Below are 25,621 nucleotides of genomic sequence, written 5' to 3' on the forward strand. Positions count from 1 at the left end.
CTGGAAGAATTAATGAATTGAAGAATTGAAGACTTTCAAATCTACAAGTCTTCAAGTCTGAAATATCCAAGTCCTTCCCAACAGTTCTATCGCACCCCACAACCCCAATCACACTCAAGCAGGCTCATAGCCCCAACCAACAACATCGGAAAGTGCTCGGCTCCAAACGAGAGCGATATAGAACACCCATAACTTTGATCCAAAGATGGTTCGGGCCGGAAAAAAGGTTCTGTTTTGATTGCAAACAACCTTGTTCGAGGCTCGCTCGCTTGCTTTGGTTTGCTGGAAATTTACGAGCAAATAGCTGTACATCATCGGGTCGGAACAGGTACACCGACTCCCTCGCACACACAACTCATATTATGTATGGTAAATTTAAGTGGATGATAGCGCCTCCTTCTGCAAATCTACCCGGGTCCGGTTCTGAGCTCTGTTGCAAGATTGTTGCTTCTCATATTTGTCTAAGCGATCTCTCTCCTCTTCGGCAAACCAAACCTCTGAAAGGCCGGCGTCCAAATTCTCTACCCCTGGTAGAATTAAGCAATCAATAGAGGCTTGTTTGCGTCGAGCATATAAAAGACACTTGACTTCTTTCGTTCGGTAGCAGACTCAGTTTGATAGCGCCTTCAACCATGTTCAAATCAATCGTAAGAACTTTCTACCTTTCCAGGAAAACCTAACTTTCAGAACCCTTTCTCTCCGCATCAGATCCTTACCGCCCTCCTGTTGACCACCTTGGCCGTGGCACGGCCTGCGGCGGACGACGGAGCGGCCACCATAGTGAAGCAAACCCAGGAGGTCAACCCGGACGGATCGTTCAGCTATGCGTTCGAAACGAGCAACGGGATCCGGGCCAGCGCGTCCAGCCCGGACGGCGGTGCCACCATCAGCGGGGAGTACTCGTGGACGGGGCCGGACGGGGTGACCTACACGGTGCGGTACTTGGCCGATGAGACCGGATTCCACCCGGAGGGGGCGCACATTCCGAAGTGAGGTGGGATTGTTTCTTGATTGGAAATGGAATAGTTGAATTTTTAGAAGAAATAGTAGGAAGTTGTGAATATGCTTGTAAATATTTTGTAAATAAATGCACATGAGTTAAATAGTTTCTTGAATCACCTGACTAATTATGAAAATTTGAACTTGGTTCATCCCAAAGTTTCAAGTGTGCTAACAGCTGATCCGGAGAGCATGGTACGGTATGTCCACGCGTCCTTCCTCACCTGTTGATTCTGTGAAAAGTGATAATGCGACGAAGTAAGCCTGGCCACTTTAATTTTTGTAATACATGTTCGAACAACAGACATTTAAATTTAAAATTATGGCCACAGTAAAAATTTATACAAATTTTTGTTGTTGAATTTGTTCTTCGAAATTTATGACTATTTTTTATGTTGGATTTTTTATGGAGTTTTTTATTTTAACAGTGTTTGGTTTTTGTGTTTGGGATAAATTAAAAAAAAATTGGATATTATTATAACAAGCACTCTTTTATAAAAAAGGGAAATTAAAACGTGATCGTTCTCTCGACAAACAACGCTTTTGTGGGTAAGATAATTCAATTATCTTGTTGTTTGAACTCGCGTCGCTCCAATTCAAATAAATCCTTCCCCGAAGTCAAAAACCGTCACCCTTTCGACAATTTCCCTCACTGATTTCTCTCCACTTCTTCAACGTTAAAGTATAGCAATAAAAAACGGCTTTCGTTCGGCAACAGACTGACCCCATTTCGATTCAAAACAAAAAAAACCTTTTACAAAAAAAATTTCACCACAAAGCATTTCCCCCTTACGTTCTGTTTCGGGAATTTCCTCTCACCTGTGTGGGGGAGATTTGTTGACTTTTAAGGGGGCGAATTAAGAGAAAAAGCGAGAAACTCGGTCGAATTACTTTGCTGTCAACCCCCTCAGCAAAGGACGACGACAATGATGATGGAAGAGAACCTTTATTTTTTTCCGTGGGAATCCGGCGTTGTTTCTTTTGCCGAGGTCCTGGCCCGGAGGGTGATGAAAATTTCAGTGAATTACCTGCGGAAAGAGAGAGAGAGAAGGGCGGGAAACAAAGCTAATATTAGATGAGGTAGACTTTCTTGCGATTGTGATAATTTAGGTTTTTTTTATTTGATGGAAAAATCCAAAAATATAACCTTCTATGGAGCTGTTTTGACGAGTTGTCAAAGCGACTCATTTTCAACAAAAAAAAGTTATCCGAGATGACTGTTAAAAATTGTTGCAGAAAGCTCAGAGTTGGTCCCTCAAATACCCACCCAAATTGATGAAGTTTTCATCTTGTTAAAACTCTTATCCTACAGAACCAGCTGAGAATTAAAGTTGGGAAAAAAGTGACACTTTGTGATTCTTTCTCGAGAAAAATGACGCAGTTGGCCCTAATGAAGTGAAATGTTCCTCATCCCCACCGGAGAAGATTGTTACCCGGTTGGACCAAATGGAATTGCGGAGAAGCATCCCGATAGTGGTGCAGTAAGATAAATTGATAACGACGAATAAAGGCATCATTGTCGGCGAAGTCACAGGGATAAGGAAGTTCCGGTGGTGGTCGCTAGTAGAAACACACTTAAGATATGGCTTATCAAGGGGAAGAAATGTAGTTTTTTTCTTGTCTTTTCTGTTGAAAACGAATTTGTAAGAAATTTCGTTTCGTTCGCTGGAAGCTACTGTGCAGAATTGGGAAGGGAAAGTCGGAACCGAAATTCGATTTCCAACTTGGACAATGTTAGCCAAAACGAGATGAAGACTAGGAGAATTTTTTTATTTCTCAAGTATTCGTAAAACAAGTAAAATTCAATAGAGTTTATGATATTTTTTCCGCTTACCTAAGATTAAAAAAAATCAATTAAGATTTTGTTGTTTCATCTGTGTTGATAAAAAGGCAAAAACGTGATTTTCTCACAAATTTGCTTGTTTGAATCGCTTATAACTTTTCAGGATCATGATGTCTATGCGAATTTCACTTTTTAAATTATTTGATTGGGATTACCGCCCTTTTGGCGGGCTTCGATTTTTAATTGTATTTTTTCTCACTAATATTTTATTTTTTTTAAGTGTGGAAATAGGTATGCAGTAATTTTGTATTGTCCCAAACTATGCATCTAAGCATTTAAAAAATGTGAAAATCAAAAAAAAAACTATCCGAAACAAACATAAACCAAACAAGATAAATGCACATATAAATACTAAAAATTAAACAAGAAAACATAAAACAAGACAAGTTAAGTTTTTCGTAGAACAAAAGTTGCTCAAAATGACCTCTTGAACAAGGGGGAAATAAAAATTTTGGAAAAAATTGGGTAGTAGAGTAGTTTATAAGGCGAAAAAAACTTTTGCTGTTTGCCCAAAAAACTAAATATTTGCTACACAATACTTTTATGAACTTTATTTTGAGATTTTATTACAGAATTTTCATCAGAAGAATTAATTTTTCAGCTATCCTCGTTTTACTGAAATATTAAAAATATAAATATCAAAATGATATTCTATAAATATCAAATCAAATGAAAACAAGTAAAATAAATAAAAATAAATAGAATTTGAGCATTTTAACAAATTTCATTCAAAATTCCATTTGTAACATAAGCTATAAATTTTAATATTAACTTAACAAAAATTCTTTTTATCATTAACTGAAAAAACAAACTAAATATGAATTATATTATTGAACTTCCTTCAAATTTTTCTCACGCGATATGTAAATTATTCATCGCTTTGTAAAGAAGAATCTGCTGCATTGATATTGTTTAGTTTTAGGTGAGTATTCAATGACGTTATTTTTAATCCATTTTCTTTTCTTTTGAAATAAAAAAAGTCCACTTGTTAGGAAATACTTAAAACTTCACATTTTCTTATCCCTGGAAATTTTGTGGTGTGTTTCAAATCAAAATCAAAGTTTAAGTACACTGAGTAGCGATTTTTGATAGATTTTTTAAAAAATCGCGCCATTGGGAAACTCAATGGGATAATTTTCAATATTTAAGGCACAATTTTCAACACCTTGAAAAAAAATTATCGCATAACGAACTGTGCAAAATTGAAAATGTAAGTATCAATTATTTTATCAAGATATGTTTTTTTTCAGCTCTCTTTTAACCCTCCAATGATTTCTTTTTCGAATTTTTATTTATTTATTCCGTGTTTAGGAGGTCACCATTGGTAACATTGGCAAAGTCACAATAAACAATTTTAACTCCCAACCCTACAATTTTCAGTTCTTATTTACAATGCTTTTTGAAGATCCAAAATTAGTTGAAAAATTGATTTTTGACGAAATTTTTGATCGAAGCCTGCGTGGAGGCGGGGTTGGGTTGTAGAGGGTTAATAGCTCAAAGGTGCTGAATGGAGTTTAAACTGCTAAAAATAAACTTCAAATAATGTTTTCCAAACAGTTTACAATCGGTTATATTTTGTTTTTTTCTTCTTATAGGGTAATTCTTCGCCAACTCACACAGCAGTTGCCCCGACCCCTCTTCGATTTGCGTGAAACTTTGTCCTATGGAGTAACTTTTGTCCCTGATCATGAATCCGAGGTCCGTTTTTTGATATCTCGTGACGGAGGGGCGGTACGACCCCTTCCATTTTTGAACATGTGAAAAAAGAGGTGTTTTTCAATAATTTCCAGCCTGAAACGGTGATGAGATAGAAATTTGGTGTCAAAGGGACTTTTATGTAAAATTAGACGCCCGATTTGATGGCGTACTCAGAATTCCGAAAAAAACGTATTTTTCATCGGAAAAAACACTTAAAAAGTTTTAAAAATTCTCCCATTTTCCGTTACTCGACTGTAAAAAATTTTGGAACATGTTATTTTATGGGAAATTTAATGTACTTTTCGAATCTACATTGACCCAGAAGGGTCATTTTTTCATTTAGAACAAAATTTTTTATTTTAAAATTTCGTGTTTTTTTCTAACTTTGCAGGGTTTTTTTAGAGTGTAACAATGTTCTACAAAGTTGTAGAGCAGACAATTACAAAAATTTTGATATGCAGACATAAGGGGTTTGCTTATAAACATCACGAGTTATCGCGATTTTACGAAAAAAAGTTTTGAAAAAGTTGGTCGTCATCGATCATGGCCGTTCATGGTCACCCGCGACAGACACGGATGACGAAACGCAAAAATTAACTTTTTCAAAACTTTTTTTCGTAAAATCGCAATAACTCGTGATTTTTTTTAGCAAACCCCTTATGTCTATATATCAAAATTTTTGTCATTGTCATTGTCTCTACAACTTTGTAGAACATTGTTACAATCTAAAAAATAACCCTGCAAAGTAAGAAAAAAACACGAAATTTTAAAATGAAAAAAATTGTTCTAAATGAAAAAAAGACCCTTCTGGGTCAATGTAGATTCGAAAAGTACATTAAATTTTCCATATAATGACATGTTCCAAATTTTTTTACAGTCAAGTAACGAAAAATGTGAGAAATTTTAAAACTTTTCTAGTGTTTTTTTCGATGAAAAATGCGTTTTTTTCGGAATTCTGAGTACGCCATCAAATCGGGCGTCTAATTTTACACAAAAGTCCCTTTGACACCAAATTTCTATCTCATCACCGTTTCAGGCTGCAAATTATTGAAAAACACCTCTTTTTTCGCATGTTCAAAAATGGAAGGGATCGTACCGCCCCTCCGTCACGAGATATCAAAAAACGGACCTCGGATTTGTGATCAGGGACAAAAGTTACCCCTTAGGACAAAGTTTCACGCAAATCGAAGAGGGGTCGGGGCAACTTTTCCCGATTTCGTGTGAGTTGGTAGAGAATTACCAAATATCCAATATATTTTTTTTAAACAAAAAAAATTAATATTGATGCTTTTATTCAAATATTATTTTTAATCGATCTGCATCATGCACATGAGACCGATTTACCAACTTATCAGGATCACAGCAATTTTACTCTTTGAAGATTTTTTTTACTTTGCCGAGTCAAACAGGAATTGAACCCATCACATTCCGCTTATAAGGTAAAACCCTGATGTCAATGCTAACAAATTTCGTCATCCCTCCTCGAATTCTAGGAAACTTCTTCACACATTTGGAAAACCAAACCAACAGCCTACCCACGCTCCCCAAATTGAAATCCATCAGGCCAAGATGCGCCCAGCCATTTTCATTTTACCTTGTCACATTTTCATCCCCTAAAACCAACTATTCAACAGTTTGATTAAATTAGACTGTGTCTAGGTTTTCCCCCTTTTTCGACGCCAAAAAACACAATGATCCACCCAAGAAATGCCACTTTCGTCACATTTTTGTCACATCAGTGTCACCGGTCGCCGGTTGGCACGCCGGCTGTGTTGATGAAATAAGAATCACAAATTGAGGTCAACCATTCGCCTGTAGGGGTTGCTGTGGGATAGTTTTTCCACTCCACTTTTAGCACATTTCCATTTCCATCATCACCTTTTTCGCAGGTATTTTTTCTTGTTTGTATGCAATACAAAGGCTCATAGCTACTTTCATACAAAAAAGAATTTTGTTTTAAACTGCTCTTTAAAAGCTCTATGGAACAATTATTTTCAACATTGAGACAAAGACCTTGGGATGGTTCCCCGGAACAAATACGCCCCCGATAACATTCTTGAGTTAACATTTTCCATCTTTAATGATTCATTCCATTTATGCACACACACACGCACCCAATCCCAGGAAAAAGCGTCCTTCCGGAAAAGTCTCGGGAAACGGAGGAAAACACTGAGGGCGGTTCCCAACGAAAGGAAAATGCCCGAAACTCAACAGCCATAACAAAGGGAGTCAGGGGGGACGAATCCAGGCAGCTGTAGCGCGCGTTCCATTTTCGGGGGATGCCATGGGAAACGAATGATAAAAAATCAATAAACCCAGAAAGGACCCACCACCACCACCCTCCGGCAGCAAAAAGCAAGGTCCCAACACACATTTAGCATGCCATCCGTCGTCGTTGACGATGACGTCGAACACCGCCCGGCCCGTTTGTACGACTGGTGGAGGGGAAAATTAATCACAAAGATTTTCCTTCTGCTTTACTTGGTGGTGGCGAGAAAGTAGCTCCACGTGGTCTGTGGCGTCACCGGAAAGGGACGGAAAATTGGGTGGAAAAATATTCACTCACACAAAAAAAAAGCTTCACAAGTGGAGGGGCAAAAGCACTTCCGCTGCTGCTTTCTCGAGCGTTTAATTATTTTATCACCTTCCACTTTGGCACCTTTTGATTTGGGATGATTTTTTTTTCTGTCACTGATTTTGGCTTTGGTTTGATGGAAAAAGTGTCTCCGCAGTAATAAGTAATAAGAGTCGTGATCCTGTGAGTGGAAATTTGGGTGCTTTTGCCGGGTAAGGTGCTTTTGAAGTGTTTTTTTGCATTTGAAATGGCATAATTAAGATTTTTTCGTTTTCATTCGATGCCATTTACATGAAAAACGAACCAAAGGATTTCAATAAAGGAAAATACAGATGTTTTGAGTAACATTTTATATAATTTTTTTATTTCTTTGTTCTTGCAAGCTAAATTTGTTTCCTCAAAAATTATTTTAACACTGGAACGCCCAACGCATGTCCAACTTACACGGACGCCCAAGCCTCCCAAAAAAGGTGGAACGGTAACTTCAACTCGCTGGTTCTCGGACATTACTCAACCAATCGAGACGATTCTTGTTTCCAGTGATTTGTAAGAATGTCTAGATGATCCTAAAATTTTGCAGAACTTGATTTGATCAAATCTGTTATTTCTGCGACCGAAAACATCGTTCCACCTTTTTTAAAACAACTGCCTCCGCGGAATCTTTGGCGATTTTTTTTACGCGAAAAAAAAGTTGGAACGATGTTTTTGATCGCAAACATTACAGATTTCATCAAATTTAGTTCTGAAAAATTCTAGAATCATCAAGACATCCTAACAAATCACTGGAAAGATAAATCATCGTGATTGGTTGAGTTATGCCCGAGAACCATTGAGATGAAGTTATCGTTCCAATTGAGCCTTCGGCGTTGGAATGTTAAGTACCGTAAAACGGGGTAACTTTGATAGCCGGGGTGACTTTGATAGGTTTGAGATTTTTCCGAAAAATGAAGAGTACAACTTAAATATGTACGGAATGGTATTGAATCTGACTGTGGTAGAGAAGAGTTCAAAGTACCTCAAGAAAAACTTTTCATAAAATTTTGAAAAGTTTTAAAAGTTAGTTAACTATGATTAAGAAAATGTTGATGAAAAACATTATTTAAATCTTATCAAAGTGTCATGTTTTTCTCAACGAATAATTTTGAATCGGAAAACGGAATGCATTTTCGGATTCTTTGGACAATTTCCACTAAGAGAAGGTTGAATAAGTTTGTAAATAATAAATATTATCTGTTTTTGACACATAAATAAATAAAAATCTTTTATTTCATAGGCATTTTCAGTTGAACAAATTTCATATAAAATGTGAAAACTTTCGATTTTTGCTTCTAATTCAGTTTTAAATGCAATATTAATCGATAATTTTATAAACATAACAAGTTTTGACGAATTTCAGGCAAAATTCTGACTTTTAAACAATTTTACCAAAAATTTATATGTATTTTGTTAAAAAGCTTATAAGCTTAGTTAACTAAACATAAACATTGATTTTTTCCTAGAAAACTAAATTAGCAACCTTAGTAATGTTACATTTGACGTAAAAATAAAGTTTGAACACCTTAAATCTTATTTTAACAAGAAAAACTATGACTATCAAAGTAACCCCGGATTTCAAAATAAGAATTTTTAACATAACTTTTTTTTTAAAACACTATTGGAAAAACTATTTTTCAAAAATGGTATATGGACCATGTGTGGGCTACCCTAGTACATGTTTGAAAAATAATGATCTCAAGACAAGCCTTACCAGTTGGAAAATATTCCAAAAATAAATTGAAATCCTATCAAAGTCACCCCGGTTTACGGTACATCAATATATGCAACAATTTAATTTTGGCAAAAGCAACTTAGGCTATTGTTTTTCAACATCATTGCATTCACATTTTCAAATAATTATAAATGCCTTTTCCATGTGTTATTTTCTTCAAAAACAATTTGAACAGATGAATACATTTTTTTTATTATAAAAAAGTTGTTAATTGAAAACGATAAAAATTTAATACTAGCTATACTATTTTAACTTGTGCTGCGTTGGTGTTCTCGTTGCTGGCCTCGCTGGTGTGTTTCCTGAGATTATCCGAGGGGATGGCAATCAATGGTAAAAGCTTTTTGAATTCAAACCACAGTTTGTACAACAAAAAAAAATCTTTTTAAAAATTATTCATTGATAGAGGAGAAAAGCAGAGCGAAAAATGTCTGGAAATCTTTAAGAAACATTCAAATATTTTGTACATAAAAAAAAACGAAATTATTGGCACTACGCCCCCCGGAGCATGGCCTTCCTCTAACGTGGGATTTCTGCTCCAGCGCCTCTGACGAGACAGGAGAAACCGGGACCGACGTTTTACTTCACCATCCGATAGAAGCTCAGTGGATAAGGCGGGAATCGAACCCGCGTCTCATAGCATCATCGGGATCGGCAGCCGAAGCCGCTACCCCTGCGCCACGAGACCACACATCTTTTAATTATATTTTTTCCTTAAAATTGAAATCGATTTTTCAGTTTTTTTATGCCTAAGCGAAAACAAAAAAAAATATAAATTCTTTTTTTAAATTATCTGTAATGTACTGTTATTGTTTTCAAGTGTGGTTTCTAGAAGCAAGGGAGCATTCTTTTATTACGTAACGCAGCTAGGAGGGGAGGGGTACCGGCGTCTGTTACAAAATGTTACGAAAATTGGGGGAGGGGCGGTGTCATGAAAAACTATGTTACGTAACGCAAAATTTTTATATAAGCACTCAGAAAAATTTGCAAAAAGGCCTTGTGTTACACGTTACGGTGGTGGGGGGTAGAGGGGATCGCTTGTCTGTTACGATTTGTTACGAAGGGGGGGAGGGGGGGGGTCAAAAATCCCGAACTTTGCATTACGTAGTGAAAGAACGCTCCCCAAAATTTAATTTGCAATCAAAAAGTATTTTTTATGAAACTTGACGTTTTTAGATTAAACAATATAAAAATTAAGTTCTATTTAGAAAAGATAACCTAATCTTGTTCTTCTAATTTTGAAAATATACTTGTTAAAGGTGAAAAACATTTTAGCTGTTTTTTATACTTTAAAAATCGATCAAATATTTGCACAGTTGTTGGCATTAGCTTTGGCAAAGAATGATAATTGAGACAACTATTGTTTACCATGATTTTTTCAACTGAAATTTTCTATTTCTTCTGTACTAACGGTTGATAAGAAATAGTCTCTGAGAGAAAAAACTAATAGAGGAAAATATGTTTACTAAGAGTCAACAAAATGGCGTTCATATTCAGATGTTAGTAAAAGATCTAATTTTTTTAAATCAATTTAAGCATTTGAAAACTATTTAAGAAGTGTTTTTTGGCTAATTAAATGTAAGGGCGGTTTTTAAACATTAGTTTTTAAAGGTCGTTGCAAATATTTTTTTAAATGTTTATGTTCCTTTTAAAGTTGGACCAAACATCGGAGGACTGAAAATATGTTTTGAAAGAACTCCAAAACTTAAAAGAATTTAAAATGTTTTTTTCATTTTCCTCCATTGATAACCATTTTTAGCATGATTGAACCAGTTTAAAATTATTAGTTGTTCGGGAATGTGAGAACTGCAGATCACACTGACAAAATTGATATACGATATTGCTACAAAATCTGTTTTAAAAAGTAACATTTTTTGTAGCAAATCCACTATGACAGATTTTGATATATTTTCTTCAAGTGAATGAGATAAAAAATAAACTTTCTATGCAAAAAAATATTAAAATGTGTTAAAACTCAAAAACGATAACTTTGTCGAAAAAAGTTTCTTAAAACAAAATTTTATACATCATGACACAGTTACATTAGAATAAAAAACATTCCGGAACAAATTCATTTGACGAAGTTTGACCCTATGAAATTCGATCAAGTAAATATCCCATTTTGCTATTCCATAAGTAATGAGTTCCTTAAGCCTGTAAACCTCAACATTCTTCCATACTCACTTGTTTTCTGTCCCGAAAAAGCCCACATCCTCTTACAGCATCGTATGCGTGCGTGCGTGTGCGTAAATTTTCATTAGGGGCCAATGAAATGCCATTTTCCTTCCTCTTTCGACTGGGGATTTCCTAAAAAGCTTCTGCTTTTCGAGCAAGGGCACAAATTGAGTGGAAAACCAGCAGCAGCATCGAGAAAAAAAGGGGTTCAAGCGTCAGCCGCCGGCGATGAAAACATGATACTTTTGGGCTTAAGTGAAAAATATTATCAATTATTAAAGTGATATCGGGGTTGAACGGTGTGCGGAAGCTGAAGAAAACTTTTCAGACCTGCGCTTTCGATTTTTTTTTTGGGAAAAACTTGAAGAAAAAAGAGTTGCAACAAGAAAAGAGCCTGAAAAGGACGAAAAGCCCAAACCCAGACCAAACAATGGAAGCCGAAAGAATGCGGCTTAAGCAGTCTTATAAGTTGTAAGACAATGGAAACTTTGTCATTGTTTTTGGCCTTCTTCCGGCTTCGGGAAAAACCGCACACCTGCGAAAAGTGGGGAGCGGGTGGAGGGGTCGTCGAGCTTTGTTTACCACCCACTTTTCTTCCACAAACTGACTTTTTTCCGCTCGAGCAGCGAGCCTTTCATTTGGCGATTCGCCGCCATTCTCTGCTGACACAAAGAGCCAGCCCGCGCCATAACAACACGTTTTTATTCGCTCGATTGTTTCTGCCCGTCGTCGGGTGAATCCTTTGTCACCGCGTGGCAGCTGCCACGTGGCCAGGTGGAAACGGGGCCGTGGCGACGAGAAGGATACAGTTTGCACCTTCTTTTGAAAATTTAATGAAAATTTCAATTTTCTCCCATCCGGAAAACCGACTGGGGGAGGATGGTGTATCGAGCGTAAAAAAGCGATTGTTGTTTATGGACTTGAAAAGAGAGTATTAGGAAATGTGGGCCATCCCACGGAGGCGTTTGAATTTTTAAAGCACTCTGTATTTGCTGAAATAGATGATGACTTGTATCACTGAGTTTTCCCGATTTTACGAAACGCGCGGATCATGACATTCTTAGCTCTCAAAAAATATTTTCCATAAAAGAGCACGCAGCTAAAGGAGCACGCAGCTAGCAAAATCTAAACTTAGTAACATGTACCCTCCCTTTAAAGGCTTATGAATTGATCTCAGTTGAAAGGTTCACCAAATCTCTAATTGCAAATGTAACATCCTGGAGCAGAACTGGTAAAATTTATTAATACTAATTGAATTGACATTTTCAGCTAAATCTAATAAAATAAAATAAATTCTTTATATATTTATATCTATATTCTTAATTAAAGAAAACTTTAGTACAGTAAACCGGGGTGACATCGATAGAATTTCAATTTATTTTTGGAATATTTTCCAACTGGAAACATTTTTCTAAAGATTATTTTTTTAAAACATGTACCAAGATAGGCCACACAAAGTCCATGCACTATTTTTGTAAAAAAGCTTTTTAATAACGTTTTAAAAAATACTTATGTGAAAAATTCTTTGTTTGAATTTCGAGATGACTTTGAAAGCCATAGTTTTTCTTGTATAAATCAGATTAAATGTGTTCAAACTTTATTTATTAGTTTATTAGTTTTGATGAAAAAATCAATTATTTTATAAGGCTTACTTAGTTTATAAGCTTTTTTACAAAATACATACAAATCAAAGGTAAAATTGTTAAAAAGACAGAATTTTGCCTAAAATTTGATAAAACTAGTATTGTTCATAAGATTTTCGATTAATATAGAAATTTAAACTGGATTCGAAGCACGAAAAAACAGTTTTCACATTTAATATGAAGTTTGTTTTACTAAAATTGTCTATAAATTTGCAACTTTTTTTTCAATTATGTTTCAAAATCACATTAATTTATAATTAACAAATTTATTTTACTTTCTCCTAGTGGAAAATTGTTCAAAGAATTCAAAAAAGCATTCCGATTTCCGATTCAAAATCATGTTCATTAAGAAAATCGTGGCACTTTGAGAAGATTAAAATGATGCCCTTTATCAGCGTTTTCTTAATTGTAATTAACGAACTTTTAAAACTTCTCAAAATTTTATGAAAGGTTCTTCTTGAGGTACTTTGAGCACATCTCAACCACGGTCAGCATAATTCCATACCATTCCGTTCGTATTTAATTTGTACTCTTCATTTTGCGGAAAAATTCCAAACCTATAATTCAACTCTATCTTGTTAAATTATCCATGTTTTCACTAAGAACATATTTTCTTAAATGTAGTGAGTTTCAAAGTTAAATTTGCAATATAGGCATCAAATGAAGTGAAAAATAAATGCTTTTTCTTTTTTCTATTTTTTTAAATACTAAAATTTTACAAAAGACCGTAATTTTTCGAAAAAACTCAATTTGAAAATAATGATGTATGGTTATCAAACGAAATAAAATATTGCATGCTTTTTCTTCTTATTGAAGTTTTTTTTGAAAATACTAAAATTTTTACAAAAACCATATTTTTCCAAAATACTTTTTAAAATTTGCAATATTGGTACTTGACAAAACAAAAGTTTGCTTGCTTTTTCACGTTATTCGGTTTTTTTGTTAATTACTTAAATTTTCACAAAATACCGTTTTTTTTCGAAAATACTCAAACTTTCTAAATTTGCAATCTAGATATCAAACGAAGCAAAATTTTACATGTTTCATACATACATTCAAATTTTGTATCCATTTGCAAATTATGGAAATTTAAAAGTTTTCAAAATGTATCAAAAGTTTGCTTCCCATATCGTGAATTATGAAAATTTACTTTCGAAAAAATACGGTATTTTGTGAAAAGTTCAGTATTCAAACAAAAAATCTCTTATAAAAAAATTGCATAACATATTTTGCTTCGTTTGACACCCATATTGCAAATTATAAAAATTTGAGTATTTTCAAAAAAATATGGTATTTTGTGAAAATTTTAGTTTTTTTATACAAAAAATACTCATATAAAATAAAATGCAAACAAAATGTCAATTTGTTTGATACCCATATTGAAAATTTAAAAATTCTGAGCATTTTTGAAAAAATACAGTAGTTTGTGAATAATTTTGAGTATTTATACTTTTCAAAATTTCTAATTTTTCGAAAAATATATTCTAAGCTACAGCATTGCAAATTTTACTACATATTGTTCAGTTTCTAGAAATTTCAATGCTTGTTCAATTAACGCCAAAACTACATTTTGAACCAAATTTGTAGAGAGAAGGCCACTTTTCTAATAAATCTCATAAACCGTGACGTTGCAACAAGAATGCCAAAACTGTTAAAGTATTTATGACACTTTATCACTTCTGTGCCATTTATGATTTGATGAAAAATGTGTTCAAAAAGGGGCCATTCTTCCTTATTGTGACAATGTATGTATAGAAAAAACTCACTCCAGGAAAATCATTATCAATCAAGCATTAAAATTTAAAAATCCTAACAGTCAAACTGTGGAAGCTCACCCCTGGTTGAAGTAACAACCCACCGACACAACTACGCCACTAATTGTCACTCGTCCAAAAATAACCCACACCGCACTTCACGTAACAGATTCACTCGAGGTCCATTTCGGCTCAAGTCCCGGACCAGGTCGAGCCGAAAATTGAGCCACTCTCGGAAGCTAAGTGCAACCCTCCGGCCGGATTCGCCAATTTCGTAACAGAGGCCCCCGTGAGTGTGTGTGTGTGTGTGCACGCATCAATTATTACCAAACATTAGCGCCGGGCTGGGCTCCTTTGCATAATGGCCAGGGTCCGAGTGCGCACTTCTAAGACCGCTTCCCAAACGGAATTACACGGCCCATCAACTTTCACCTTCTACACTCTGTCTGGCCCCGGCGCTGTGGCTTGCGGAACTCCGGAACCTTCGAGATGTGGCCGTACCGTGGGGTGGGGTGACTTTGACTGCCTTCATATGCAGTCGCTTCTAGTATTGAAGAGTTCAAGACGACCCCTTTCTATGGTATACGGATGATGGCCACGACGGCGATGACGCCAAACAAGGGTCAGCATCCACCGGTAGCCCGTTGTTGATTGAAAACACGCCATTGAATTCATTTGGCGAATGGCATCGGAGGCCTCTTCACCGTCATCGGTAATTGCCACTGATGAATCTTTGCCTGGCGACTGAGTTGCGAGTGAGCGAAAGGTGAAAGAGCGTTGAACCACGTCGCAAGTCTGCGCTGGTCGTATGAAGTGTCTGATGTTGACTGCGAATATCTTGGGGTCGATTAAGTTGTTGTCCTAGACTCAACCCCGGGGGCGCATCCCACGAGGGAGACCATAGGCGATGTCCGGTTGATGGTGCGTTGCATAATGCCAATTACCGGAGGGGGAGATTTTATGACGCGATCGTCGCCGGATCGTAATCGACTGCACTAATTGGTCATCGTGGGCTGGTAGTTTGGTTCGCGAGCCGATTGGTTTATTGAGGTGGTAAATTTGAATAAAATATTGCAGAATCGGACGGGTTGTCAAACTGTTGACATTTGAAGAAACTTGAAGACGCCTTGATCAATCAAGTCGTTAGGATATTGACGATAGGCCTGAAGAAGAAGACATTGTATTGTTCAAAATGATCTTGCCAGATCTACACTGATCTATAGATATTGTAATGGCTTTTCCAATGATCTTTACATGTTATATAACTACACGTAGCATAGCTATTAGTACACCCAAAGGAAAAATATATCTCAAAATCTGCAACATTGGATTTGCTGCAGAAAATGTCATATTTTATAACATTTTTTGCAGCAAGCCCGTAGATCATTTTTGCCCGCGTGTAAAAATTTCAGCGATCTGCAGTTCTCACCAACACATATAAAGCTGGCCCGTCCCCGAGCAACACTCCAAAGAGAAGCATATCTTGGTGCTCTTTCACTTACTTTTCATCAAGCGTCCATGGCGCGGTGGTAGCGTGTCGGATCAATAACCAAAAAGTTGGTGGTTCAATCCTCGTTCAGCTAAGTGTTTTTTTTTGTGAAATACAATCAAAAAGCCGTCGGTGATGTCGATAATTATCGGTAACGGGCAAAAATGTCATACTCCTATATCGCAAAAAATGCATGAGGACAGATTTCATGCAGATTCTGATATACTTTCATGCCGCCATGCATCACAATCATGCGACTGCCAATTGGGTGTAAGTGTAACTCCAGGAATTCAATCTAACTACAGTCATGCCTCGGTTTAGCACCGCATATGGCGGATGCAAAACCGGGGCGTGCACAACTGAGGCACATAGCTTATGGGATTTTAGCTATATGGGAATGATATTGGCCACTTTGAAGGTTCCCTAGGGGGGAAATCCGGAACCGGTTCCGGAGTGGCCAGTGGCCATATAAATATTTTGAAAGACCATTTTTGAGATATACTGACAAAATAAAGAATTTAGATAAGCATATTGATGGATTTTGCTTTGATTTGATATAAGCCACTTCATAGGTTCCCCGGGGGTACCCAGAACCGGTTCCGAGTGGCCAGGGTCCAAGAATTGACCTCAAATTGACTTTTCTGAGTTGGTCATTCAAAATCATGAAGTTTGATACCCATATTGTTTGATCGGATTGTATACGGGTTAGTATCAAAACACCAAAAGTACGTCATTTATCGACCATCGAATTTCTTTGGATGACCCCCAAAAATTGTTCATATTTTCATCAAACATTCAAGATGTGTACAACAATAATTGATTGAAAGGGTTTTACGATATCTTCAATCCAAAAATTATGAAAAAACAGTGAAAAAATCCTTAATCCTATGAAAAATCATCCAAACTTCAAAAAAATAATTATTAGTTAATTATTATTTAATAATTTTGGAATCGGGATGATGTCAAATATCCATTGCAATCATAATTACATGAAAATTTCCACAAAATACGTATTGTTCCAGTACCTTGAAAATGCATTTTTTTCCCGAAAAAATACTAAACATTATTGTTTTTGCTATATGGGTATCAAATGATTTTTTCATACATTTCGAATGCTACAACACACATTTTTGAAAATACTCAAAAGTTTCACAAAACAACGTATTTTCGGAAAAATACCAAAAAAATCAGTTATTTACAATATCGGTATCAAATGATCGAGATTTTTCATGCAATTCGAAAGTTCCAACAAACATTTTTGAAAGTGCTCAAAATTTTCACAAAACTATGTATTTCCGGAAAAATACAACAAATTTCTGTATTTTATAATATGGGTATCAAATGATCCGAAATTTCATACATTTCGATAGTATTATTTTTTTGTGAAATTCTCAATTTTTTACAAAACTTCGTATTTTTGAAAAAAAACATACTCAAAATTTCTGTTTTTTACGATATAGGTATCAAATGATTGGGCATTAGAAGCCGTCGCTCCGTGCCATACTTCCATACACTGAGGAGCCCAGGGTGGCGAAGTCCTTGTAGATAAAAAGGAAGACACTAGAGGTTGGTACTAGCAATGGTGGCCGACAGCTATAAAGTAAACTTCTTTTTTTTTTTTTAATGATCGGAAATTGTTCATACATATCAATAGAAAATATATTTTTGTGAAATACCCAAAATTTTCACAATACTTCGTACATTCAAAAAAATACTAAAAATTTCAGTTTTTTACAATATGGGTCAGGGTTACCAGTAGGCTTAGTGATTTTTCACGTTCGAAGATTGCAAATTTCACGGGGACCTCAATTTTAAAACACAAAATTTCACGCAAATTTCGCGGAACGTGAAAAATATTAAAATAACTCTGAAAATCTTATGTATAAATCACAGAAACTACTTTTTATGCTTCATTATATATTTTTCTTCAATAAACTGACGTGAACGTGACAAAAAAATCTCCTTATCATCAAAAAAAAAACCGTCTGGTTTACGGATGGGCTCAATTTATATTTTGAAACAAAATGTAAGGCATGCGTATTCCCATTTATTGAATTACTTTTTTAATATTCAACTTAAAAAGGTCAAAAAGTTTTCGTTGATTTGCTTCTGTTTTATCACTTTAAGTTTTATTGAATTTCATATCAAAGCAAGATTCAACAATCTTGTCCATTCAAAATATGTAAAATAATTTAAATTTTTTTCAACATTTAGACCATTCCAAATAATTTTTAAGGTTTTCATCTCTCTTTTTAAAAAACTAATTCAACAAAGTCTGGAAGAAATAAAAAATAAAATTTTACAAATTGCCACTCAAAAAAAACTGGCAATGCCAGATTTATCTGGCAACCTGGCATCCCTGATATGGGTATCAAAGGATCGGAAATTTTTCAAACATTGCGTTAATAATAACATTTATTGTGAAATACTAAAATTGTTCTCAAAACTACGTCTTTATGAAAATATATATACAGCAATTCCATTTGAAAAGAGCCTAAACCAAAAAAAAGTTCTCCGATCGGGCTCAAAATTTTTCTGGGGGTTCCTTGGCCAAAATAATTAGACCCGTATTTTTTTGTTTGGCCATTAGGGTGGCCTACATCGTGCTAGGGTGGTTCAAAAAATGGCAATTTTCGTCATTTTCGCAAAAACCACTTTTTCTAAAATCATATCTCCGCGCCATTTCATCCGATTTTAGCTGTCTTAGACGCAAAGAAAGGTGATGAGTTTGGCTATTTGGGAAAAATAGTAAAAAGTTCCAAAAATCTAGCTTAACTATTGAAAAAGTCGTATGAAAACTTAAAATGGCGTTTTGACCGTGTCTGGGCCAAAGAGCCTATGTCTGAAAATATTTTTATCGGATTCCTCGGAAAATTTCACATAACATATCAAAAAATTGGCGATGTGAACCGTACGTTTTGGAGATACGATTTTTTGAAAATAAAAACTGCGTTTTTCGACGCGCCACGCGCAAAAACGGGAAAATGACGAAATCGGCAAAAAATCAACTTTTTTCACTAAAACTGCGATAACTTTAAAATTTCAGCGATGACCTATACATGTCTGGGTACCAAAATTTTCGTAATTGAGAGACGCAACTTTTGGTACCATAACATCTATAGGTCATTGCTGAAGTTTTAAAGTTATCGCAGTTTTAGTGGAAAAAGTTGATTTTTTGCCGATTTCGTCATTTTCCCGTTTTTGCGCGTGGCGCGTCGAAAAACGCAGTTTTTTTTTTCAAAAAAATCATATCTCGGAAACGTACGGTTCGACATCGCCAAGTTTTTGATATGTTATGTGAAATTTTCCGAGGAATCCGATAAAAATATTTTCAGACATAGGCTCTTTGGTCCAGACACGGTCAAAACGCCATTTTAAGTTTTCATACGACTTTTTCAATAGTTAAGCTAGATTTTTGGAACTTTACTATTTTTCCCAAATAGCCAAACTCATCACCTTTCTTTGCGTCTAAGACAGCTAAAATCGGATGAAATGGCGCGAGATATGATTTTAGAAAAAGTGGTTTTTGCGAAAATGACGAAAATTGCCATTTTTTGAACCACCCTAGCACGATGTAGGCCACCCTAATGGCCAAACAAAAAAATACGGGTCTAATTATTTTGGCCAAGGAACCCCCAGAAAAATTTTGAGCCCGATCGGAGAACTTTTTTTTTGGTTTAGGCTCTTTTCAAATGGAATTGCTGTATATATATTTTTAATGAGCATAAAAAGATTTTGATTGCGATTTTTTTTAGTTTCATGCTTAAATTTTTCAAAACAATCGAATTTTTGAAAAATACCCTAAATTTCAGTTTTTTCTATGGGTTTTAAATACAGTCCAGACTCGATTATCCGACGGCCGTGGCCAAATTTCACTTCGGATAATCAAAACTTCAGATAATCGAATCACGAAAAAAAATGTTGTCCTATTTTTAATTGTTGAGCATAAGTATGACCCCTAAACTACTCTTAAGTGAATTTTTAAATCCAAGATGGCGGCCATAATTGGATTGATGAAATATTCAAAACGCATTTTTGTATTTGATACACCCAAAGTTAAAGAACGAGGGGATAGTCCTCACGAAAATAAACGTGAGAAAAGTGTTATTTTGCGAGAGTATAGACCTCTCGCGTGTTCATTCGTTCATTGGAACAGTTCATCCATCATTCGAGTCTCGGTACCGGTACTTTTCTTTTGATAGATGAACTTTTTTTTGAAGATGAACCCATGAGTAAAATACTCTCGGTAATTTCGGGATTTATCCTCTCAGTCTGTACACAGTACCATTTTACTACCGAATCGTGCTCTTTATCCTCTCGTATGCCGATGTCCAGTTCTGGGTGTAGTTTTGTAAAAATTTTGGGTATTTTCAAAAAGTTGTGTTATTACTTTTGAAATGTATGAAAAAATCCCGATCATTCCATAAGCTCTGTGCTTCAGTTAAGCACTAGGCCGTGCTTAACCGACGTAGGTGAACGAATCAAAACCGATTTTTTTTTTCGAGGGACTGATCACCAGAATAACGAGCAATTTTTGTTCCTCAATTTATTAGTCAAACTTGACTTTTGCATTCGTGTCTTCAAGAATTGATTGGATTTCCATTCTAGTTCAAAATAATTCATAAAAACCATACATAAAATACTTAGATTGAATACCTTGTGCCTCTACTTTAAGAAGAAAAAATACTATCTGCATAAAAACCCCTAAAAATCAGCTTTGCCTTTCTTTCCAAACTGTAGTTATGGAAATGATGCTCCCCTGACAATGCAATCACAATGACATCCAGTGAGTCGAAACCTTTCCCACAGCACAGAACTCCCGTTTTCTTCGCAGAACCTTGTTTCGCTTTTATATGTTGGACCAGCTGCTGCTCTAATCTCTTCCCCTCGCTATAAGCTACCTTACTCAGCATTGCAAATTCCTTATCTTCGACCTTCCTCCGCTCTTTCTCGCTCTCCCTGTACGATTTTCCGGGAACTTCTGGAACTTTTCCTTCCGGTTGGATGACACGAGATGCACACAAAAAACTATAACTACTCTCGCACGATTCTGTTTTTCTTTCCTGGCCCGACGTCGACGTCGGTGCAAATTAGGGAATCCCCTTCAAATCTGGTCCAGGGCAACGGTCCCGAAACGAAGGGGTTCTGCCCGCCCGGACTTTGGAACTGACAGCCGAGCGAATTCTCATATTTTATGCAAGACGAAAAAAGCAAGAAAAAAAAAACATGCATACCAGGGACCGTCGACGAAAGTACACGCCAGAGGTGCCAGCAGGACTTGGGCGGGATTTTGCAATGCAAAAATCTGCGTCGTGCCCCCCCTTCCGGTTGGGACCTGCGTTGACGAAAATCCACCGAGTTTTCCAACCCCCCTCTCAACAAGAATAAAAGGGACATTCCCAACCATCATTGTGCGCATTGTCCTCCCACATTCTAAAGGAGGGGGGGGGGATGTGCAATGTGCAGCTGAGCCCTGAAACTGCTTCTTGTGCAAATTTCATTCCGGCAACTTCTTTTTTTCCCTTCTTCTTCATTTGGCCCATCTCACGGGAGTCTCGAGAGGGTGGGCTTTTCAAATGGGTCGGTTTTTAAGCAGTTGTTAAATGTCAGGATTTACCAGCGGATTACACAAACAGACAGGAGAGCCGGGGACAAGGACCAACCGGCCAGGAGTCCTAAAAGCGGGCTCAGCAGCAAAAACCACCGAAACGAATGAAACAGACACGGCAGATCTCGTCGTGAGCCATTAGAAACATAAATGAAACTGTTTCAACTTAATCCAGGACCACCAGGACGAAGGACTCACAATGAAAGTATGCAAATCGGTGCAAAAGTGCAGGGAATGCTGTTTCGAGGAGGTGATTTAAGAATGAGGTTAGGGTGGAGAGTTATATTTCATCGGAAAAAATAAATCCTGACTCAAACCTCGAAAAGAACACATTTTTATTGAAAAATTGTCATCTGTTTCTCATTTCATTAAGGAATAACAAATATTTAAAAAAAATTATAATTATCTAAATAAATTTAACAATTCAAAAACTAGATGCATCAATTTCTCCAGTAGAGGGGGTGGGGGGTTTTCCGGGAAATTGAAGTTATTAAAAATAAATTCTTGGATTATAGAATAAATCTATTTGGAAACATTTGTTATACTCATTGTAAATATTGTCTCTGTTGCAAGTTATTGCTCATTTCTAGGCGTTTGAAGGTTATGTGTGGTGAGTCACCCAAATATCTTTTACGCTAATGGACCGACGTTTTACTCCCCCATCCGATAGAAGGCCAGGAGAATAAGGCGGGAATCGAACCCGCGCCTCATAGCAACTTAGGGATTGGCAGCCGAAGCCGCTAACTACCGCGCCACGAGGCCTGAAAAAGTTCAAATAAGCAATAAAAATGTGAAAAGTTAAATTTAGTTATCCAAAGTACAATCAATCCCGAAGTTCATGAGCAAAATCGAGTCATAAATTTTCCATACCATCTTCAAGCTGGTAATTGATTGTAAAAGAAAAGTAATAGATTTAATTAAAATAATGTTAAATCATTCTTTAAATTTTTTCCAATTAATCAATTTTTCAACAAATTTTCACCTGTAAATTTCAATCTTTCAAAAGCTAGTAAGCAGCACCATCAAGCCCAACATCGAAAACATCGATAAAACGTGTACCTTTCAGTGGCTACCCACAAACAAGCATTTCCAACTCCCCCTTTAACCAGCCAGAGCCACGCGCGCTCGAATGATGATGTTTTGCTATAAAGTTTTCATTTGATAAATCGACTCTCTCTCTCTCTGCGGGTTCGATCAACCGGGCACCGAAACGCCTACGGGTATGCAACCACCAGCCGAACGCAGACACACCTCCTCGCACATAACCAGAGCAGCAGCACTTTCATTCCACCGATGTTTTGATACAGGTTTTATGGGCAATTTTTTTACCATCCCTTGGTGCGTTTTTTGTTGTTGTTGTGGCCTGCTCTACGAGCACTCTTTTTACACTTTTCTGCCCCCCACCCTCAAAGTAGCTTCCGACCCCAATCGGCGAGAAAAAAAGGTTGTTTTTAATAAACCCTTGGCGTTTGCTTTGGCGAGTGAATCTTCTTTGGAGATTGGTATCTTTCTTTCAGGTGTTATGATTTGAAATCGTTGATTTTAAAATAATATAGGTAGTTGTTTTTTTTCAGTTCATATTATCTTATGAAAAAAAAAAATCAAATTTCATGTCGTTATTACAAAATATTCAATAAGAGATAATAATAAATGAAGAAGATAATTATTGCATTTTTTCAGTATAAATAGATTGAATAAACTTCTAAGAATTCATAATACTACAAATGTGTGAAATGAAAAACCTGCACTGACCAGTTGACATTGGATTTAAAACTTTAATGAAAAAAACATGGTCTTACCCTCTACAACCCAACCCCACCTCTAGGCGGGCTTCGATCTTACAATTCTCCAAAAATCAATTCTTCAACCAATTTTTGGTCTTTAAAAAGCATTGGAAAGAATAGCACTTGAAGTTTAAGACAATTTTAGGGTTGGAAGTGGGACTTGTTTTGTATGACTTTGCCAATGTTTTAAAAAATGTATTTTTTCTGGGGTCAAATTTGGCTGAGTTTTTTTTACTAATATTTTCTTTATTATATGTAAAATAAGCATGCTGTAATTTTTGTATTGTCCGAGACTAAACCTCTAAGCATTGTTAAACAATTTAAATGATAATGGTTTCATGCTAGAGTAAAAAAAAAAAAAATAAAAAAGCATCAAAAATAATAAATTGGCAGTTAAAACAAGAAAAAACTAAATAGACAAAAGGTTTTGATAAAAAATGATAGTATTAGCTACATACTTTCAAAAACAAACATAATTTAAACAAGTGGAATACAAAATACTAAAAATTAAATTAGAAAAAAATACATCAAGAGAAGTTAAGTTTTTGCTTGATGTGTCTCATACAATCGAATTAATTGGGTTACAGTTTTTTTTAATATGAAACAATTGCCATTTTTTTATAATCTATTTTTGAACTGTTGGTAATATCTGCAAATTAAATTTTCCCTATTTAATTTTCATATTTTGAGATAGCAATAAGAAAAAGCCTTAAGTCAATAAACAAATAATAAGATATTAAGAATGTTATGGTAAAAAGCCATCATTCGATAAAAGTTTCATGTTCAAAGTAATTTCAATCATGAAACTTTATGTCTCGTTTGTATGGAAACTAGAGAGAGGTTGAAAACGTGACTTTTCATAATCCAAATTCAGTTCATTATTTTTTAATTTGAGGAATCTGTTAATAATTATAAGTTGGGTTTACCAGACTGCTGTAATGTTTAAACTCAACACAAATCTCAATGATTTCACTTTTTTGGGGAACAATTTCGAAGCATTTTAAATTTATTAAATATTTCGTTAAAATTTCGTTAAAATGACATTGCGTATTGTAAGTATAGGAAAAGCGTGACATGGGGGGGAGAGGTGCTTTTCCCTTATGAAATATTTTTCTAAAATCAAGGCTAGATATTTTCTCTTAAAAATGTCTTTAATTATAAAACCGGTGAATTTCATAAAAAAATTTAAGTATTTTTTTTATTGTAACTTCGAATTTGCATTTAAACATGAATTCTGAATATTTTCAATGTTTTCAAAAATCATAATTTTTCAGAAATTCTAAACTTTTGTACAAAATGTTAGGCTATCCTGAACACAAACGCTAAGAATGCCCTGTTTGTTTAAAAAATCGTACTTAGTGTTTTGGGAAGTGATGATTAAAAGTGACAAAAAGTATTTTTTCCGTGTACCATTATTTTTGAAATGTTAACAACTTTACTTTACACCAATCAGGTGGGCCTCGTGGCGCGGTGGTCCATTTGCGTAAAAAAGGTTTTGGGTGACTCACCACACATAACCTTTGGACGCCTAGAAATGATCAGAAACTTGCAACAGAGACTACAAAAGACCCGAGGGTCGTTAAAGTGGATTGCTTTGCTTTTTTACACCAATCAGAGAATAATAATGATCACATTCCCATTGTCAGGGTTGTTGAAATAACAAAACATCAGCTCTCAGCAATTACACTCAACCCCTGGTGATTGGTCACTTTTTAGTTTGAAACTTTTTTAGTTTGTACCCCGTTTGTTGGTCAAAGTCTAACTAAAAAGTGACGAACTGTCACTTTTTAAACGGCGCTTGTGTGTGTGAACTCCGTTTATTTTCATGCATTTTAACCCTTTAAAAAATGAAAGTTAAAACAATTAAGAAGCTGCTTTTTCTGGTGTCATCTAGTATCCTTGGAAACGAACTTGATTTTCAACAAATGTGAATCGAAGATTTTTTCAAACTTTTATTTTTTAAAGGGCTCAAATGTATGAAAATATACATTTTCATGCATGTTTCTATTGTGACATTGTCTCAAGAACACGAATATGATAAAATTATCACCAGAAAATGGGATCTAAGGGGTCTCCCGAGCAAAAATTTACTACCAAAAAATTCACTAAAAGTAAAAGTGTCAATTTAATATGTTAAACTGCCTTACCCAAAGCGTTCTCATCTTCAGATGGTAGTCCCAGATGTCCCCTACAAGCTGCAGGTCGACCCGAGTTGATATCTGGATGGAACACTTTTTTATTTGAGTTTGAAAATTATGCTGTTTTTTCACTAAAATGCCAATAACTCC

General features: G+C 35.6%; 2 protein-coding genes across 2 annotated transcripts in view; one reads left to right on the forward strand and one right to left on the reverse strand.

Moving 5' to 3' along the window:
- Positions 1–632: 632 nt before the first annotated feature.
- On the forward strand, positions 633–993 carry LOC6046791 (cuticle protein CP14.6). The gene is made up of 2 exons (XM_038261263.1): positions 633–647; positions 709–993. Exons 1-2 carry the CDS (start codon positions 633–635, stop codon positions 991–993), a joined length of 300 nt encoding a protein of 99 aa, XP_038117191.1.
- Positions 994–2,015: 1,022 nt separating this feature from the next.
- The window catches only part of LOC6046789 (probable cytochrome P450 6d4), a 38,599-nt gene continuing 14,993 nt past the window's right edge, over positions 2,016–25,621 (reverse strand). The window contains exon 2 of the mRNA XM_038261264.1: positions 2,016–2,027. Coding sequence (XP_038117192.1) covers positions 2,016–2,027 — 12 coding nt within the window. The remainder of the gene's footprint in view (positions 2,028–25,621) is intronic.

Source organism: Culex quinquefasciatus, chromosome 3 (genome assembly GCF_015732765.1).
Source record: "Culex quinquefasciatus strain JHB chromosome 3, VPISU_Cqui_1.0_pri_paternal, whole genome shotgun sequence".
Taxonomy (NCBI): domain Eukaryota; kingdom Metazoa; phylum Arthropoda; class Insecta; order Diptera; family Culicidae; genus Culex; species Culex quinquefasciatus.